Below are 19,145 nucleotides of genomic sequence, written 5' to 3'. Positions count from 1 at the left end.
CAACCCAAACCATTCCATGATTCCACGCTCCTGACCCCTCCACAAACCTCACTGACCACATCACAAAACAGAAGGGGACTCACCCCACACAAGGCCTGCCCCCCACACCAGGGCAAAGCCAGAAGCATCTGCAGACAAAGAGCCTCTGGCACACAGTTGGTGTTGACACAGGTCCAGGCCAGTGCCAATCTGTGACACTGCTACAGGGAAATGTGCTGCTGGGGCTGCAGAATCCAACCCCTCAAGCTGGTTTAAGCAGAGCAGGGATGATGCTTAGCACTGGTTTCAAGGTGCTGTCCCTACAGGCAGCTCATGGGCAGGGAGATGTTGTGGCTTTGCTCCAGTCCCCCAGCTGAAGCTGGACCCCAGTGTCCTGTCCCCGGGGCTACAGCCTTGCCCAGTAGCTGTCATGATCACAGAGGTATCTTAGTTCCTCCCAAAACAGACATTCCTCATGCACTCCAGAGACTGATCCCAGAGGCTTTGGCACCTAAGGCAGGCAAGGTTGAGGTCTTAATCTCCCTCCACTTAAGAGCACAGCAGAACCAACCCCTAGATGCACAGCCTAGCACAGGAACAGGTGCCCAAGCCATGAGCTGAGGGTGCAGAATCTGCTGGCAAAGCCACAAACCTTCCCACTTCCATCCCAAACCTGCAACACAAGCCCAGAGAGCCACCCTGGGGCCAGCACTGCCAAGAACTCAGGAATTAACTCTTACCTTCCCAAAGTCCCGCACGTCAAAGAGGTCAAAGGGATCAAACAGGTCACTGCTCCTTAGCCCAAACTTGTCGTGGCACACTTTGAGGAAGGTCCTGATGTTCTTCAGGCAGAGAAACTGGGAGGAGACAAAACAAAAAGGAAGGAGGGAAAAGTGAGCAAGACAACCACAGAATGCTAAGGTTTGGAAAGAGGCCTCTGGAGAGCACAGAATCAGAGAGTGAAGCAGGTTGGCAGAGAGCTCCAAGCTCAGCCAGCCCAGCCTAGCACCCAGCCCTGCCCAACCAACCACACCATGGCACTAAGTGCCCCAGCCAGGCTTGGCTTCAACACCTCCAGCCACAAAGACTCCACCACCTCCCTGGGCAGCCCATTCCAATGCCAATCACTCTCTCTGCCAGGAACTTCCTAACAACATCCAGCCTAGACCTGCCCTGGCACAGCTTCAGGCTGTGTCCCCTTCTTCTGTTGCTGGCTGCCTGGCAGCAGAGCCCAACCCCACCTGGCTACAGCCTCCCTGCAGGCAGCTGCAGGCAGCAATGAGCTCTGCCCTGAGCCTCCTCTGCTGCAGGCTGCACCCCCCCAGCTCCCTCAGCCTCTCCTCACAGGGCTCTGCTCCAGGCCCCTCCCCAGCCTTGCTGCCCTTCTCCAAACACCTTCCAGCACCTCAACAGCTCTCTGCAATTCAGGAGCCCAGCACTGGACACAACACTCAAGCTGTGTCCTGAGCAGTGCTGAGCACAGGGGCACAAGAACCTCCCTTGTGCTGCTGCCCACACTGCTCCTGAGCCAGCCCAGGATGCCATTGGCTCTGCTGCCTGGGAGAGCTTGGAGATCTCTTCCCACCTGCTTGATTCTATGATTCTTTATTTCCCCCCCTCCCCATTTCCCAGCACATTCCTCACAAACACACCACACCACGTTAGGATTGCAAGGAAATCAACCCACCCAAGGGGGTCAATCATCCCCACATGATAAACAGGGGCAAGATTCAAGCCTTTGGGAGGGTTGGGTCAGTGCAGTTCCATCCTGTGGCATTATCTCTGCTCTCTTTCCCCCCCACCCTCCCCTCCCCAAGTTATCACCACACCAATTCCATGCACAAACACTTCTTGCAGTGTCAGAGCTCAAAGCCAAAAAGAAAATAGCTTCATTTTCTTTTAATTAAAAGAATCAAAGCAGAGGCTTTGGGGCAATCCTATCTGCACAGCCATCAGCCTGATGCAGCTTGTTGTTATCATGGCACTGAGGATTAGAGGGGAGGTTTGTGGTGATTGATTAGCAAGGCCACCTCATTAACCACAGCCTGATGCAGCCACACAAAGAAACAAACTCGACTTTTAACCCTTCTCCCCCATCTTAAGCCCTTCTGTGTGGTGCTGCAGGGCTCCCCCACCACACAGCAGCCCCCACCACATCAGAACCTTCTCCTTAAGCAAGCCAAGTGCCAGAGGCAGAAACTGAAAACCATCCTGTTCTTCTAGGGCATTCCTCCACCTCCCCAGCACTGCAGTAAAGATCATCTGTCTGGACTGAGAGGGTGTGTTGGGTGTGCTTTACCCACAGTCACACCCAGGCAGGTTGGGAATCTCTCCAGAGAAGGAGACTCCACAACCTCCCTCTGGGCAGCCAACCACAGGGCTCCAGCATCCTTACACCAAACAACTTTCTCCTCACATTGAGGTGGAATCTTCTGCATCCCAACTGCTGTCCCTTGTGTTATGACAGGGCACCACTGGAAAGAGCCTGGCACCTTCATCCTGACACCCACCCCTCAAGATACTTATTGTCAGATCCCCTCTCAGCCTTCTCTCCTCCAGCCCCAGGTATCTTTCTCCACAGGAGAGATGCTGGAGTCCCCCAATCATCCTGGCACCTTCATCCTGACACCCACCCCTCAAGATACTTATTGTCAGATCCCATCTCAGCCTCCTCTCCTCCAGACCAGACAGCCTCAAGGCTCTCAGTCTTTCTTCACAGGAGAGATGCTGAAGTCCCCCAATCATCCTGGCATCCTTATCCTGGCACCCACCCCTCAAGATGCTGGTCATAGATGTTGATGAGATCCCCTCTCAGCCTTCTCTCCTCCAGCCCCAGGTATCTTTCTTCACAGAAGAGATGCTGAAGTCCCTCAATCATCCTGGCACCTTCCTCCTGACACCCACCCCTCAAGATGTTGGTCACAGATGTTGATCAGATCCCCTCTCAGCTTTCTCTCCTCCATACCAGACAGCCCCAAGGCTCTCAGACTTTCTTCACAGCAGAGATGCTGAAGCCTCCCAATCACCCAGGCACCCCCATCCTGATACCCACCCCTCAAGATACCTACAGCGATTGACAGATCCCCTCTCAGCCTTCTCTCCTCCAGCCCCAGGTCTCAGTCTTTCTTCACAGGACAGATGCTGAAGTCCCCCAATCATCCTGACACCCACCCCTCAAGATGCTGGTCTCAGCCTTCTCTCCTCCACACCAGACAGCCCCAAGGCTCTCAGCCTTTCCTCACAGCAGAGATGCTGAAGTCCCCCAACCACCTTGGCAGCTTCAGCTCTTCCTGCACAAGGAGGCAGAGTGAGCCACGCATGGGTGACAGCAACACAACTTTCTCCTGAGCTGTCCCTCTCTGGCCAATCTGCAAAGCAGCTCCTTGCAGGCAGCTGGAGGTTGGTTTGCTGCTGCTGGAAGCTCAGGAGTTGTTGGCTCAACAGTGCTACTCAACAGCCACACGTCCAAAGCAGCTGCGATCGAGCGCCAGCCGTGCCGAGGCCGTTTGCCTCCCCACTCAGTCCCACCTTTGACAAGCAAACACTCCACAGGAGGAAGAAAGAGAGAGAGAGAAAAATCAATGTTCTCCAACAGGGCTGCTCGTTCACCACCTGCCAGGCCCAAAGTCAATGCTGGCATTTATATGCTTCCAGTGAGGCCAACGCTGAAGCAAGACCCTGTGGGCTCCTCCGGCGCTGTGCGTCGCAAGTCCTGCCACTGCCTTCCTCCACCCCTAAAACAATCTCCCTACTCTCCCAGCCTGCACTTCTGGGCATGGAATTGGCTGTTCAGGGAGGTGGTGGAGTCACCATCCTTGGAGGTATTCAAGAAACATGAGGACATGGCACCTGGGGACGTGGTTTAGTGGCCATGGTGGGGTTGGGTTGCTGGTTGGGCTGGATGAGCTCAGAGGTCTCCTGCAACCAAAAGAGTTCTATGACAGAGTGCAAGAGAAGGAAAGAAATCACAGAATGGCTTCAGGTGGAAGGGATCTTCAAGGTCATCTAGAGTTTCACCTACCCTCCCAGGGACACCTCCCACTAGGCCAAGTTGCTCAAGACCACATCCAACCTGCCCTTGAACACCTCCAGGGAGGAGCCACCCACAACTTCTCTGGACAGCCCATCCCAGTGTCTCACCACCTCCATAGCAAAGAACTTCTTCCTGCTGGGGTGGATATTTTGCCTGGCAGGACAGGACCCCACAGCAGCTCACAGCTGCTTGGAAAGGGCTCTCTGGAGAAGGCAGGAGGCTTTCTGGGCTGGTGGCTGGGGTTAGTGCTCCCAGGCTGCACGCAACAGCACTGGGCAGGCAGCCAGGTGCTGAACCAGGACCAAAGCCATGGGCTTGAAATGGGTCCTGCAGCATTCCTTGCATGCTGCAGCCTCCCCACTGGAGATAACTCCTGCCCACTGACGACAGGAACTTTCTTTGGTGCTTCCTGACTGTGAGGTCACATTTCCTCTTATCTCACTGCCAGCATGGCTGGAAAGCACCAGGAGAAAAGCCTGGGAGCTGCTGATCAGATCGTCAGAGCCTTTAGGAAGGGGGAAGGGAGGTCTCTCATCGAGGAAACACAGCATTGGCAATGGGGAATCAGATCCTTTGTGGTGCAAAGCTCTATGGAAAGCTGATGGAGACATCTCCAGGTCGTGCTGAGCTGCCCTGCACAACCCCACCTGGCTACAGCCTCCCTGCAGGCAGCTGCAGACAGCAATGAGCTCTGCCCTGAGCCTCCTCTGCTGCAGGCTGCACACCCCCAGCTCCCTCAGCCTCTCCTCACAGGGCTCTGCTCCAGACCCCTCCCCAGCCTTGCTGCCCTTCTCCAAACACCTTCCAGCACCTCAACATCTCTCTGCAATTCAGGAGCCCAGAGCTGGACACAGCACTCCAGGCCAGAGCTCAGCAGGAGCATCTGCCTGGAGGCAGGCAGCACTGCTGTGAGGCTGTCACTGAAGCACAGGATTGGTCTGGTTGGAAGAGACCTTTCAGACCAATCAAGTTCACTAACCCAGCACTGCCAGGGTACCACTAAGCCATGGCCCTCAGCACCACATCCACACAGCTTTGAAACCCCTCCAGGGCTGGGGACTCCACCGCTGCCCTGGGCAGCCTGGGCCAGGGTTTGACAACCCTTTTGGAGAAGAAATTGTTCCTCATGGCCAACCTAAACTTCCCCTGGTGTTATTTGAGGCCATTTCCTCTTGTTCTGCCACTGGTATTAGAAGAGACAAACATCCACCTGGCTCCAGCCTCCTTTCAAGGAGCTGCAGAGAGTCAAAAGTTCTCACCTCAGCCTCCTTTCTTCCAGGCTGAACAACCCCAAGTCCCTAAGCTGCTCCTCCTGTCCCAGCACTGCAGCACACCAGAACAAGCTGCCCAGCCCAGCTTGAGTCCTGCTCATCCTCCTATCCTTTGCTCATCATCACTCTCACACTGGTCAAGCAGATAAAGAGCTCCCAGTCACCTTACAGGAACTTTCCATCATGATGTTTGGGCTCTCCAAGGGAAGAGGTCTCTCAGATAACACCACCAAGCTCCTGAACTGGAAGGCAGCACATATATAGAACAGGAAAAACAACTAAAAATAGCCCAGCTGGTTGCTCTGCAGTGACCTAGCAAACAGGTCCCAAAGCCTGGGAGCTGGAGGAACAGCTCTTGGCAGTGCTCATCAGAGAGGGCACAAGCATCAGCCAGAGCTGCTGAGTTCAGAGCTGACAGCAGCAAAGAGAGGACTGGAGGCCAACACCTCCAAGGTGGCAAACTTTAAGAGTGAGAGGCAGAGCCCAGGGTGAAATTATGAGATCCAGTCAGAGTTGCAGGAGACTGAACCAGGGGATGGAGTCCAGCAGCAGTGAGTTTGCAGATGACACCAAGCTAGGAGCAGCTGTGGAGCTGTTGGAGGTAGGAGAGCCCTGCAGAGGGACCTGGCCAGGCTGCATGGGTGGGCAGAGGCCAAGGGGATGAGACTGAACAAGTGCAGAGTTCTACACTTTGGCCACAACAACCCCAAGCAGTGCTACAGGCTGGGGACAGAGTGGCTGAGAGCAGCCAGGCAGAGAGGGAGCTGGGGGTGCTGGGAGAGAGGAGCTGCAGAGGAGGCAGCAGTGCCCAGGTGGGCAGCAGAGCCAATGGCATCCTGGGCTGGCTCAGGAGCAGTGTGGGCAGCAGGACAAGGGAGGTTCTTCTGCCCCTCTGCTCAGCACTGCTCAGGCCACACCTGGAGTGCTGTGTCCAGTTCTGGGCTCCTGAATTGCAGAGAGATGTTGAGGTGCTGGAAGGTGTTTGGAGAAGGGCAGCAAGGCTGGGGAGGGGCCTGGAGCACAGCCCTGTGAGGAGAGGCTGAGGGAGCTGGGGGGGTGCAGCCTGCAGCAGAGGAGGCTCAGGGCAGAGCTCATTGCTGTCTGCAGCTGCCTGCAGGGAGGCTGTAGCCAGGTGGGGTTGGGCTCTGCTGCCAGGCAGCCAGAGACAGAAGAAGGAGACAGCCTCAAGCTGTGCCAGGGCAGGTCTAGGCTGGATGTGAGGAGGAAGTTGTTGTCAAAGAGAGTGATTGGCATTGGAATGGGCTGCTCAGGGAGGTGGTGGAGTCTTTGTGGCTGGAGGTGTTGCAGCCAAGCCTGGCTGGGGCACTTAGTGCCATGGTCTGGTTGGTTGGGCAGGGCTGGGTGCTAGGTTGTGCTGGCTGAGCTTGGAGCTCTCTGCCAACCTGCCTGATTCTGTGATTCTGTCAGAGATGCTCAGTGGCAGAATCAGAGCTGTTTTGCTTGGAAGAGACTTTTAAACCCATTGATTTCCACCACCAGCCCAGCACTGCCAGGTCACCACTGAACCATGCCCCTCAGCACCACACCTGCATGGCTTTGAAACCCCTCCCAAGGAGCTGTGGGGCTGCAGCCCAGGACTGTGCTTCCCTCCTTGGTGGAGTCCTCTGAGGTCTGCAAGCTGTGCCATGAAAGCAGGAGCTGCCAAAGCAAGGGCTTTAATTTGCACTGCCTGGGAGTGGCTGATCAGAGATGCTTTACAAGGGCTGAAATTCCCTGCTCACATCCCTCTGGACAGCCCAGAGCTTTTGCCCAGCCATCCATAACCCAGCAGGTCCAACAGGTTCAGTGTCCCACCACAGGGCTGAGGTTTGTGCAACCTGAAAATGTCAGCACTGAGGGTTTGGGAGAAGCCTCATCCAATTCCCTGCTAAGTGTGCTTCAGAGATTCACCTTGGAGGTATCCAAGTGACCTGCAGAGCTGTTCCCAGGCACCACAGGAGCTGCTTGCAAAATCAAGTGGGCCCTCTCAGCATCTTGGTGGCCTCCTCCAAACTGGCTCCAACACTTCCATGTCCTACTTGTGCTGGGGGCTCCAGAACTGCCCCCAGGACTGCAGGTGGGGTGTGAGGAGAGCAGAGCCAAGGGGCAGAATCCCCTCCCTTGCCCTGTGCCCACACTGCTCAGGGTTGCTGTCTGGGCTGCACTCACACTACAGGCTCACACTGAGCTTTTCATCACCTCAGGCCCCCAGCTCCTTTTCCTTATGCTTTAGAGGAGAACCCCAGCTGGACCTTTGGAGCCTCACCAGTATCACAGAGGAGTTTTCTCCTCACCTTTCTCACAAGGTTAAAGCCTCCAACTCCTGCAACCCAGGGCTGGGCTGTCTCCCTCTTAGATTCCCCCTCAGCCTGCCAGACACAGGCTTGGCTTTGGTGAGCAACCAGAACTGAGACCACAGAAAGCCTGGGAGCTGGAGAGCTTGGAAGGATTGCTCAATCTGCCCACGTTTGGCATCCTTAGTGGAGAGAGTCTCCTTCCATGCTGATTACATCCAGCTTTCACAGGCTCACAGGATGTCAGGGGATGGAAGGGGCCCAAAGAGAGCATCCAGTGCAACCCCCCTGCCACAGCAGCACCATCCAATGCAGCTCAGGGCACACAGGAACACATCCAGACAGGCCTGCAAAGGCTCCACACAAGGAGACTCCACAACCTCTCTGGGCAGCCTGTGCCAGGGCTCTGGGACCCTTCCAGGCAAGAAGTTCCCCCTTGTGCTGAGCTGCAACCTCCTGTGCTGCAGCTTCCATCCATTGCTGCTTGTCCTATCCCAGGCAGCAGTGAGCAGAGCCTGTCCCCCCCTCCTGACCCCCAGCCCTCAGATAGTTACAGACATTGATTCAATCCCCTCTCAGTCTTCTCTTCTCCAGCCTAAGCAGCCCCAGGACCCTCAGCCTCTCCTCACCAGGCAGTGCTCCAGTCCCCTCATGATCATCCTCTCGCTGGGAGCTCTATCAGAGGCAGGCAGTTAAGAAAGGTGGTGTGGGGGTGAGGGGGAAGCTGTCTTGGCTTTCACTACTGACAACAAGTCCTCAGCTCATGTTTGCCTCACACCACATCACTCAACACATGACCAGAGATGAAAGATGGGATCAAGAAGAATTGGACATCTGAAGCACTGAGCCACCTCCCCCACACACTCAGCCTTCAGCACACTGCAGACACTTGGGCCAGCCCAAAAAGCCTCTGAGACAGGACTTGACCTGACCCATGACAAGCAAATTATAGGAGAGGTTTCAGCTGTTGCTCAGGAAAAGGAGGAATTGTGTGAGGGGATCCAGTGTCACACTGGGATGATGTAGCTCACCCACAGCTTTCCAAGCAGCCATTGTTCTGCTCTCCAGGCTGGCACAGGCAACTGGACCAGGATGAACTTCTGACAGCCATGAGAACAGCTCTGCTGTGTCTCTGAGAGGAATAACAACAGCCAAGCCAGGAAATCAACCCTTGTCACACCAAGGATTGGGGACAGACCCAAGAGAGGGAGCCCCAGGAGGTAGCAGCCTGCAGGTCTGGGCTGGTCCAAGAAGCTTAAAGAGACAAAGCAGAAGTTCTGTGAAACCAAGCTGCAGCAGCTCCGTGCTGAAGAGCCAAGCTCTGAGACTTTGGAGGCAGAAAGGAACCATGGGGGGGAGTGTCACAGAATGGTTTTGGTTGGAAGAGACCTTTCAGATGGAGTCCAGAACTGCCAGGTCACCACTAAAGCATGCACCACATCTCCACAGCTTTGAAAGCCCTCCAGGGATGGGGACTCCACCACTGGCCCAGCCTTGAGCATCTGCAAACTCTGCTTCTGAGCTCTGCACAGTCCTGTGCTCCAGACAAGCCCTGCAGGTGCTAAGTTCAGCTTCCACAGCAGCTCTGAAGGAGCCAAAGCTGCTGCTGGCAGTGGAGTTATGCAACCCAGCAGCTGGAGACAGCCTGCTCAGGGTGACAGCTGCTGACACCATTCCACCTGGGCTCTGTTACACCTCCCTGGACTCTCGCCCAACTTTGTTATCTACCCACAAAGCCTCTTTAAAAACCAGGCCAGTGGCTGCCAGCAGCTTCAGTGACAAACAGTTCCCAAATGTCACCCTGGGGACCAGGATGGCATTATTAGGAGACAACAAACACTTAGAAAACTGCTTAATGACACCAGGTAATGATGCTGAAACTTCCCCCCCCTGCTTCTTCCTAGAGAAGTGATTAAGTCCAGAATGCTCCTTCCCACCCCATGGGTAACTGCTGCAGCCCTGCACGAGAAACTCAACTGCACTTTGCAAGATGAAGCCCACAAAGTGCTTTTAACTGCTCTCTTGGTGCTCCTCTGCCTCCTGGCAGCCTGCTAGGGCTTTGCACTGACATCAGCTCCTCACTGCAGGGATGAGGCAGCCTAGGAGCAGCTCAACACCTCCCAAAAGCAATGGAGAAAGGCATCACAGAACGATAGAATCAGAGAATCATTTGGGTTGGAAAAGACCTTTAGAATCATAGAATCAGGCAGGTTGGCAGAGAGCTCCAAGCTCAGCCAGCACAACCTAGCACCCAGCCCTGCCCAACCAACCACACCCTGGCACTAAGTGCCCCAGCCAGGCTTGGCTTCAACACCTCCAGCCACAGCCACTCCACCACCTCCCTGGGCAGCCCATTCCAATGCCAATCACCCTCTCTGACAACAACTTCCTAACAACATCCAGCCTAGACCTGCCCTGGCACAGCTTCAGGCTGTGTCCCCTTGCTCTATTGCTGCTTGCCTGGCAGCAGAGCCCAACCCCACCTGGATAAAACCTCCCTTCAGGCAGCTGTAGACATCCACATCCCTGGGAAGATGCTTGCTGCAGTGTCTGTGTGTTCCCCACACAAGGCACAGTGTGGAGCTGGCTAGGATAGGTCCACATCTGCTGTGGCTCACAGCATCCTTGGCAGAGTTGGGATTATCATGCCAGGCCCAAGGAGGGATGGTTTTGCTTTCCTTCTGCTTGTCACCTCTTTTGTTCCAACGCTAAAATGATTTGGACTGCATCTTGATCATCTGCAGTAAGAAATTAGCCTCCTCTCTTCCCTCCAGAAGGGAGAAAATGGTGAACTGAGTTAATAAAGGTCAAACAAATTGAGATAATAAAGGTCAAACAGAGTTTCTGATCTTAACCCCCCCACCAAAACAGCCAACATCCCACTGAAGCCAACATCCAATTCATCCTTCCCCTGTTCCAAGTTCATTCTGAGCTGGTTTTTCTCTCCTGCACACATGAAAGGTGATGGTTAACCTTCAGCTTCCCTGGTTCAGCCTCCCAAGCTTTGTGTCACTCACAGTTACTATTCAGTTAATTCATTTCCTTGCAGTGCTCAGAGGCAGAGGAACTGATACCCTGAATGCAAATCACAGAAAGCAAGAAGGAGCTCCTGAAAGCAGTGAGAGAAACGTGGTGATGGATGGGGGGGGTGGATGGGGCTTCTCCTTGCCTGCATCACACACAGGGATTTGGAGCTGATAGGAAAACTCCAAGTAGGGTTTTGGGACCTCCTCTGAAGGCTGTTGAAGACCTGTAAGGTGCTTGGGAAGTTCTGAGGACCCAGATGTGGGTTTCCCATTTGACCCTTTGGGTGTTTTCAGTTACTGGGAGGGGGGGGAACCAAAAGTTACAATGCAGGGGAGGTTCATCCCAGCTCGTTGCTCCCCACCCCACCTTACCCCCCTACTTTACCCACCCACCTTACTCCCCTACTTTACCCTCAGGGAGAGGAGGTTTAGACTGGATCTTAGAAAGAAGTTCTTTAGTACAAGGGTGGTGAGACTCTGGAACAGGCTGCCCAGGGAGGCTGTGGATGCTTCCTGCCCAGGAGTGTTCAAGGCCAGGATGGATGATGCCTTGAGCAGCCAAGTCTGGTTGAGAGGCTTCCTTGCCCACGTAGGGCAAGCTGGAGTAGATGATCTCTAAGGTCTCTTCCAACCTAAGCCATTCTAGGATTCTAAACATCTTAAACCAGGGGATTTTGTAGCTCTGCTTCTCCTGGGCCAGGCTGCATGAGGCCTTGGGCAGCTGAGTCCAGCTGAGAGGTGTTCCCTGCCCATGGTGGGGAGGTTGGAGGAGTTGAGCTCTGAGGTCCTTTCCAACCTGAGCCATTCCAGCAGTGGACTTGGCAGTGCTGGGTTAACAACTGAGCCTTTACCTGGGGGTGCTGGCAGAGAGGAGCTGCAGAGGAGGCAGCAGTGCCCAGGTGGGCAGCAGAGCCAATGGCATCCTGGGCTGGCTCAGGAGCAGTGTGGGCAGCAGGACAAGGGAGGTTCTTGTGCCCCTGTGCTCAGCACTGCTCAGGACACCCCTGGAGTGTTGTGTCCAGTGCTGGGCTCCTGAATTGCAGAGAGCTGTTGAGGTGCTGGAAGGTGTTTGGAGAAGGGCAGCAAGGCTGGGGAGGGGCCTGGAGCACAGCCCTGGGAGGGCTGAGGGAGCTCACACTGGGATGATGTAGCTCACCCACAGCTTTCCAAGCAGCCATTGTTCTCCTGCTCTCCAGGCTGGCACAGGGAACAGGACCAGGATGAGCTTCTGACAGCCATGAGAACAGCTCTGCTGTGTCTCTGAGGGGACTAACAACAGCCAAGCCAGGAAATCAACCCTTGCCACCACTGCTCTGGGCAGCCTGGGCCAGTCATTGACAACCCTTTGGGGGAAGAAATTGTTCCTCTCATCCAACCTAAACCACCCCTGGGGTAACTTAAGGCCATCTCCTCTCCTTCTATCACTAATACCAGAAGAGACCAATCCCCACCTGGCTCCAGCTTCCTTCCAGAGAGCAGTAGAGGGCAACGAGGTCTCCCTTCAGCCTCCTTTTCCCCAGGCTGAACACCCTCAGGTCCCTCTGCTGCTCCTCACCAACCCTGCTCTCCAAAGCCTTCACTTGAGAGAGAGGCTTAAGCTGAATTAATCAAAGGGCAGCTTCACTTCTGACCCAGTTCACTTCCAATCTCTCCCTGAGGATGCAACAGGGCTTTTTTTTAACCCCCTCCTCTTTCCCAAAGCTCAGGAGGCAAAATTTGCTACCATGGCACAGCTCCTCCAGCAACCCAGCACAGGATGGAAAGAGGCTACAGAAAATTAATCTACTGGCTACTTAATTTGTTAAGCTGCTTAAAAAGGTCAGATCCTCAGCTCCTAAGCAGCAGCACTGAGAACAGACCCTGCAGATTATGGGAAATAAGGCTCTGGATATTTATATGAATGAATGCTTGGGGACTGCAACGAGATTAAGAGGTCCTCCTGAATCCAAGCCCCCAACATCACACCCTCTGCAGCTCCTGGCACTTGGTTATCTGTCAGATATGCAGCAGGGGTGCAGCAGAATCAGAGGATCAACCAGGCTGGAAGAGAGCTCCAAGCTCAGCCAGTTCCAACCTAGCACCCAGGGACACCTCTCACTAGAACAGGTTGCTCAAGGACTCATCCAAGCTGGTCCTGAACATCTCCAGGGAGGTTGTGGAGCACAGAAGCACAGAATGTCATCTTTGATCACATTCTGTGCTTCTGTGCTCCACAACCTCCCTGGGCAACCTGTGCCAGTGTCTCACCACCCTCAACCTGTGCCAGTGTTTCACCACCCTCACTGCAAAGAACCCTTTCCTAACATCCACTTTCAATCTCCCCTCTGCCACTTCAAACCCATTCCTCCTCCTCCTGCCATTCCCAGACCTTGTCAATAGTCCCTCCCCAGCCTTTCTGGAGCCCCTTTCAGATCCTGCAAGGCCACTCCAAGGTCTCCTCCAAGCCTTCTCTTCTCCAGGCTGCACAGCCCCAACTCTCTCAGCCTGTGCTCACAGCAGAGCTGCTGCAGCCCTCTCAGCATCTTGGTGGCCTCCTCTGCACTGGCTCCAACACTTCCATGTCCTGCTTGTGCTGGGGGCTGCAGAACTGTACAGTCCCTGAGCAACAAGGAGCAAAGGCTCTTACCCCTAGAGCTGCCTGCTCCTCTCTCCATCCCCACATCCCTTGAGCCTAGAGCCAAACCCAGTGCCTGCTCCTCTCTCCATCCCCACATCCCTTGAGCCCAGCCAAATCCAGTGCCTGCTCCTCTCTCCATCCCCACATCCCTTGAGCCCAGTCAAACCCAGTGCCTGCTCCTCTCTCCATCCCCACATCCCTTCAGCCCAGCCAAACCCAGTGCCTGCTCCTCTCTCCATCCCCACATCCCTTGAGCCCAGCCAAACCCAGTGCCTGCTCCTCTCTCCAGCCCCACATCCCTTCAGCCCAGCCAAACCCAGTGCCTGCTCCTCTCTCCATCCCCACATCCCTTCAGCCCAGCCAAACCCAGTGCCTGCTCCTCTCTCCATCCCCACATCCCTTCAGCCCAGCCAAACCCAGGCCTTTTCCTAGGACAGTTTCCCCTGGAAGCTGAACTTTCTGAGGTCTTTAGCAGCCAGACAGGAGCAGCTCCAGCAGGCAGCAGACTGGAGCAAAGCTTCCACTCCTAATTGGAGTATCTAAAATAAACTCTACCAGCCCTAATTGCATTTGCAGAGCAGGGAGGGTTGGGGAAGGTTGTGTTGCCTTTTTTTGTCTGCTGTGCTGGTCTAATTAATTTGGTACAACTTGAGCAGGCAGATAAGGCCCCCAGGAGGTGTTGGGCTGGACCATTAATGCTGGATTTCAGCAGGAGGGGTGAGGAGAGGAACTGGAAGCTGCATCTGATCCCTGTCCTTGGCTCAGCTGTTTCACCTCCATTCTCTTTCCAAAGCTTTGGTTGGGGGGGAGGGGGGGTCCTGTAAATTCTCTGGGCATGAAAGGCCAATACTGGGAGCTTCCAATGGGAGAGGATCAATACATCTGAACTAGGCAGTGGGCCTAAAAAATAAGCTCATTGACCTGTAAACTGAAGTCATTGCATTGACAGCAGCACCCTGCAGCTCGACACAGACTCTGCCCTTTTTATCCAGCAGCAGCCCTGTCCTACTTTCATAGTATCATTAAGGCTGAAGAAGACCTCTAGGATCATCCAGCCCAACCATCAACCCAACCTCACCCCAGCCACCAAACTATGGCTCCAAGTGCCATGGCCATAGGTTTCCTGAACACCTCCAGAGGTGAGGACTCTGCTCCCTGGGCAGCCTGTGCCAATCCCTGACCACCCTTGCAGGACAGAAATTGTTCCTCAGCTCCAACCTAACCCTCCCTGGGCAGCCTGTGCCAATCCCTGACCACCCTAGCAGGATAGAAATTGTTCCTCAGCTCCAACCTAACCCTCCCTGGGCAGCCTGTGCCAATCCCTGAAAACCCTAGCAGGATAGGAATTGTTCCTCAGCTCCAACCTAACCCTCCCTGGGCAGCCTGTGCCAATCCCTGACCACCCTTGCAGGACAGAAATTGTTCCTCAGCTCCTACCTAACCCTCCCCTGGTGCAACTTGAGGCCATTTCCTCTCACCCTAACCCTTGTTCCTTGGGAGAAGAGACCAAGCCCAGCCTCACTCCAAACTCTTTCCAGGTAGAAAGGCTCCTTTCATCATCCTTTCCTCCAGGCTACACAACCCAGCTCCCTCAGCTGCTCCTCATTTTCCTAAGTGCCACCCAATTTCACTTCATTTTTCACTACCTGAGCTGCACACACACTTGAAAAGTGACTTCTGGTTTGATTGCTGCTTCAAATTCATCCTTCTCTCAGCTCCAACCTCCAAAAACCTATGGGCTGACAAAAAGCTCAACAGGAGCCTGCAGTGTGAGAGCAGCCCAGACACAACCCTGTGCTGGGCTGCAGCAGGAGCAGTGTGGGCACAGGGCAAGGGAGGGGATTCTGCCCCTTGGCTCTGCTCTCCTCACACCCCACCTGCACTCCTGGGGGCAGTTCTGGAGCCCCAAACACAAGCAGGACATGGAAGTGTTGGAGCCAGTGCAGAGGAGGCCACCAAGATGCTGAGAGGGCTGCAGCAGCTCTGCTGTGAGCACAGGCTGAGAGAGTTGGGGCTGTGCAGGCTGGAGAAGAAAAGGCTTGGAGGAGACCTTGGAGTGGCCTTGCAGGATGTGAAGTGGGCTCCAGGAGGGACTACTGACAAGGTTCTGGAATGAGAGGAGGAATGGGTTTGAAGTGGCAGAGGGGAGATTGAAACTGGATGTGAGGAAGAAGTTGTTTGCAGTGAGGGTGGTGAGAGACTGGCACAGGTTGAGGGTGGTGAGACCCTGGCACAGGTTGCTCAGGGAGGCTGTGGAGCACAGAATGTGATCCACAACCTCCCTGAGGGTGTTCAGGACCAGCTTGGATGTGTCCTTGAGCAACCTGTTCTAGTGGGAAGTGTCCCTGCCTGTGGCAGAGGGTTTGAACTGTCTGAGCTTTAAGATCCCTTCCAACCTAACCCATTCTATGCCTCCATCCTATCCACAGCCTAAACCAAGGCAGAGTTCCCCAGCACAGAATTAGGGTGCAAGAAGCAGCAAGGCAGATATTTTTTTGGGGGGGTCAGGATTAATTTAGCTTCCATTTCTGCACAGCCCTGAGCTGAAGTTATTAAAGACATTTGTTTGGAAGCCAGCAGGATGCTTAAGAAGAAGAAGACAGAGAGCAAACATTAAGACAGGTCTGAAAACAGCCACAGCACATATTAGGCTGAGCTGTTAGGAATAAATTGCTCCTCTGCATAATGCAATTGAGGCTATAAAAAGAAGAGGAGAGGGGGAAAAAAATACAGCCATAAATTAAGGCTATGTAGTATTTTACAGGGCCATAAACACCAAGGGAAATAAAACATCTTAGCCTGAGGTGCAGCTTCCAATGCAAAAAGCTCTTGTTCATAGAATGATAGAATCAGGCAGGTTGGAAGAGAGCTCCAAGCTCAGCCAGCACAACCTAGCACCCAGCCCTGCCCAACCAACCACACCATGGCACTAAGTGCCCCAGCCAGCCTTGGCTTCAACACCTCCAGCCACAAAGACTCCACCACCTCCCTGGGCAGCCCATTCCAATGCCAATCACTCTCTCTGCCAGGAACTTCCTAACAACATCCAGCCTAGACCTGCCCTGGCACAGCTTCAGGCTGTGTCCCCTGCTTCTGGTGCTGGCTGCCTGGCAGCAGAGCCCAACCCCACCTGGCTACAGCCTCCCTGCAGGCAGCTGCAGGCAGCAATGAGCTCTGCCCTGAGCCTCCTCTGCTGCAGGCTGCACCCCCCAGCTCCCTCAGCCTCTCCTCACAGGGCTCTGCTCCAGGCCCCTCAGCAGCCCTGCAGCTGCCCACAGCCTCCTTGGGAGGGGAGCATACAGGAAAGCCCCATGGTAAGTCAGCCTGAGCCATGGCTGGGAGCTGCGGGCAAGAAGATTGAGGCTTGGTTTTGGAGCACACTCCAGCAGCAGCAGCAGCATTCAAAGTGAGCCACAGTTGTGTGCTGGGAGACACAGCCAGGAGGATGGGAAAGCCAAGGCATTGCTCAGCCTGAGTCACTGCTGGAGCAGCAAGGAGCCTTCCAGGGAAGGTTGCTAACTCAGCTTTAAGGGAGGTTCTTCTGCCCCTGTGCTCAGCACTGCTCAGGACACCCCTGGAGTGCTGTGTCCAGTTCTGGGCTCCTCAGTTCAAGGGAGATGTTGAGGTGCTGGAAGGTGTTGAGAGAAGGGCAGCAAGGCTGGGGAGGGGCCTGGAGCAGAGCCCTGTGAGGAGAGGCTGAGGGAGCTGGGGGTGTGCAGCCTGCAGCAGAGGAGGCTCAGGGCAGAGCTCATTGCTGTCTGCAGCTCCCTGAAGAGTACATACAGCTGACCCCCTCTGCATGCACCCAGGGATGGACACAGGCTCCTGACCCCCTCTGCATGCACCCAGGGATGGACACAGGCTCCTGACCCCCTCTGCATGCACCCAGGGAAGGACACAGGCTCCTGACCCCCTCTGCATGCCCAACCTCATGCACCCAGGGATGGACACAGGCTCCTGACCCCCTCTGCATGCACCCAGGGATGGACACAGACTTCTGTCTCATTATTCCTCAGCTGAGCAGAAAGGATAAACAAAATTTAGCTGAGATTTTAGCCCTGTCAAACAAAATCCCCTTCATCTCTATGAAACTTACTTCATACAGCCTGGAGTAGCCCAAGGAACGTCAATTACAAGTGCTGCAAATCCACCCATCATCTGGAATGAAACTCCCAGCTCCAAATTTGGTTTCCAGCCAGCCCAATTCTTCCTTGGTATCAAGATCCTGGTCTAACTCAGACACTCAACTTTTGAACTCCTGTCTCCCCTCCTCACCACATGGAACAAGCTCTCTGCTGCTTCCTACCCAGCCATGGCATCTGCTCAACCACACATCCACATGCCAGAGAAGGGCTTGATGGTTACACAATCACCAGGATCACATCACCCCATGTGCTGCAGACACTGTGATGTGAGAGCTGAGAACACCACAGCTCCTGTTTAGCCATGGGCCACAGAAGCTCCCAGGAAAACATCCCATGCAGCACCTCCAGAGTCACACAGCAGCTCTAAGTTGCTGGTTTCACCTTGCACAGCTCCATTCTTTAACAAGACTTCTCCCTCCATGAGGTCCCACTCCAGAGCAGTGTGTCCCACAGGCCAAAGCAGCCCCAAACCTCCTCATAAACCCTTTGGAAGGGTGACAAGCTGAGATCAGCTCCCTTCCACCAGCCAGAACCTCCTTCTCCAGCTGCCACCTCCAACAGGCTATGAGGTTAAGGGAGCTGCCCACTCAAGCAGCTCAGTGAGCAAGCCTAAAGAAGGGGCAACACCCAGCCCAGGGCTGCCTTTGGCCAACCTGGCCTCCAACAGCACCTGCAGGGAGAGGGCATCCACAATCTCCCTGGGCAACCTGTGCCAGTGTCTCACCACCCTCACTGCCAAGAATTTCTTCCTAAGTCCACACTCTTCCAGCTCAAGTCCATCCCCTCTCACCCCATCACAACAAGCCCTTGTAAAGAAGTCCAGGTTCCTCCATGGTGGTGAAGCTTGGTGACATGCATCCAGCAAGGCATCAGCAAAGCCTCTGCCTGGCCTCACACTCACCTTTCCCAGCCAGGGCTGCTGTGCACAGGTGTGGCCACTGGGATGCCACACAGCTCTGGCAGGCTTTCTCCTGCTGGCAGAGGATGCATGTCCTAAGACTGCAGCTTCAGCTCAGGCACAAGGGTCACAGCCTCCCTCAGGCAGAGCTCATTGCTGTCTGCAGCTGCCTGCAGGGAGGCTGTAGCCATGTGGGGTTGGGCTCTGCTGTCAGGCAACCAGCAACAGAAGAAGGGGACACAGCCTCAAGCTGTGCCAGGGCAGGCTCAGGCTGGATGTTGTTAGGAAGTTGTTGTCAGAGAGAGTGATTGGCACTGGAATGGGCTGCCCAGGGAGGTGGTGGAGTCTTTGTGGCTGGAGGTGTTGAAGCCAAGCCTGGCTGGGGCACTTAGTGCCATGGTCTGGTTGGATGGGCAGGGCTGGGTGCTAGGTTGTGCTGGCTGAGCTTGGAGCTCTCTTCCAACCTGGCTGATTCTCTGATTCTGTGGGGATGGGGATGGTTAACCAGCCCTAAAAGGCATTTTCTCCAGTTTCTGAGTAAAAAGCTTGAGTGGGTGGAGGGAGGGGAAGCTCTCCACTTATTCCCCCAGCACTCAAAACCCACGACAAAGCCTGGCTGCTAGCATGACAAAGGCAAACCCAAGCAGTTATTAAGTCACCTGGAGCACAGAGACAAGTTAAATACCCCTTTTCTGTCTCTGGTTTCCTCCTGTGCCCTGTCAGAGAGAGCTCCTCCTGCTCCTGCAGCACCAAGGCTCAGACTAATGACAGCCCTGCCTGGATGAGTAATGGGGGGAACCCTCTAGAATAAAGAGGAGACACCAGACAGGATCTTCACACCATGACACTGTTATCAGGAGAGGAGTCTCAAAAAACTCCACA

At 54.7% G+C, this 19,145-nt stretch overlaps 1 protein-coding gene across 9 annotated transcripts in view; it reads right to left on the bottom strand.

Annotated features, from left to right (window-relative positions):
* Positions 1-19,145, bottom strand: part of VAV2 (vav guanine nucleotide exchange factor 2) — a 155,241-nt gene that overhangs the window by 120,924 nt on the left and 15,172 nt on the right. For all 9 annotated transcript variants that reach the window (XM_064171594.1, XM_064171595.1, XM_064171599.1 and 6 more), the window contains exon 2: positions 720-836. In XM_064171594.1, the coding sequence (XP_064027664.1) occupies positions 720-836 (117 nt within the window). The remainder of the gene's footprint in view (positions 1-719; positions 837-19,145) is intronic.

Source organism: Pogoniulus pusillus, chromosome 35 (genome assembly GCF_015220805.1).
Source record: "Pogoniulus pusillus isolate bPogPus1 chromosome 35, bPogPus1.pri, whole genome shotgun sequence".
Lineage (NCBI taxonomy): Eukaryota > Metazoa > Chordata > Aves > Piciformes > Lybiidae > Pogoniulus > Pogoniulus pusillus.
Note: the sequence above shows the minus strand (reverse complement) of the source record. Positions and strands in the feature narration are given on the sequence as shown.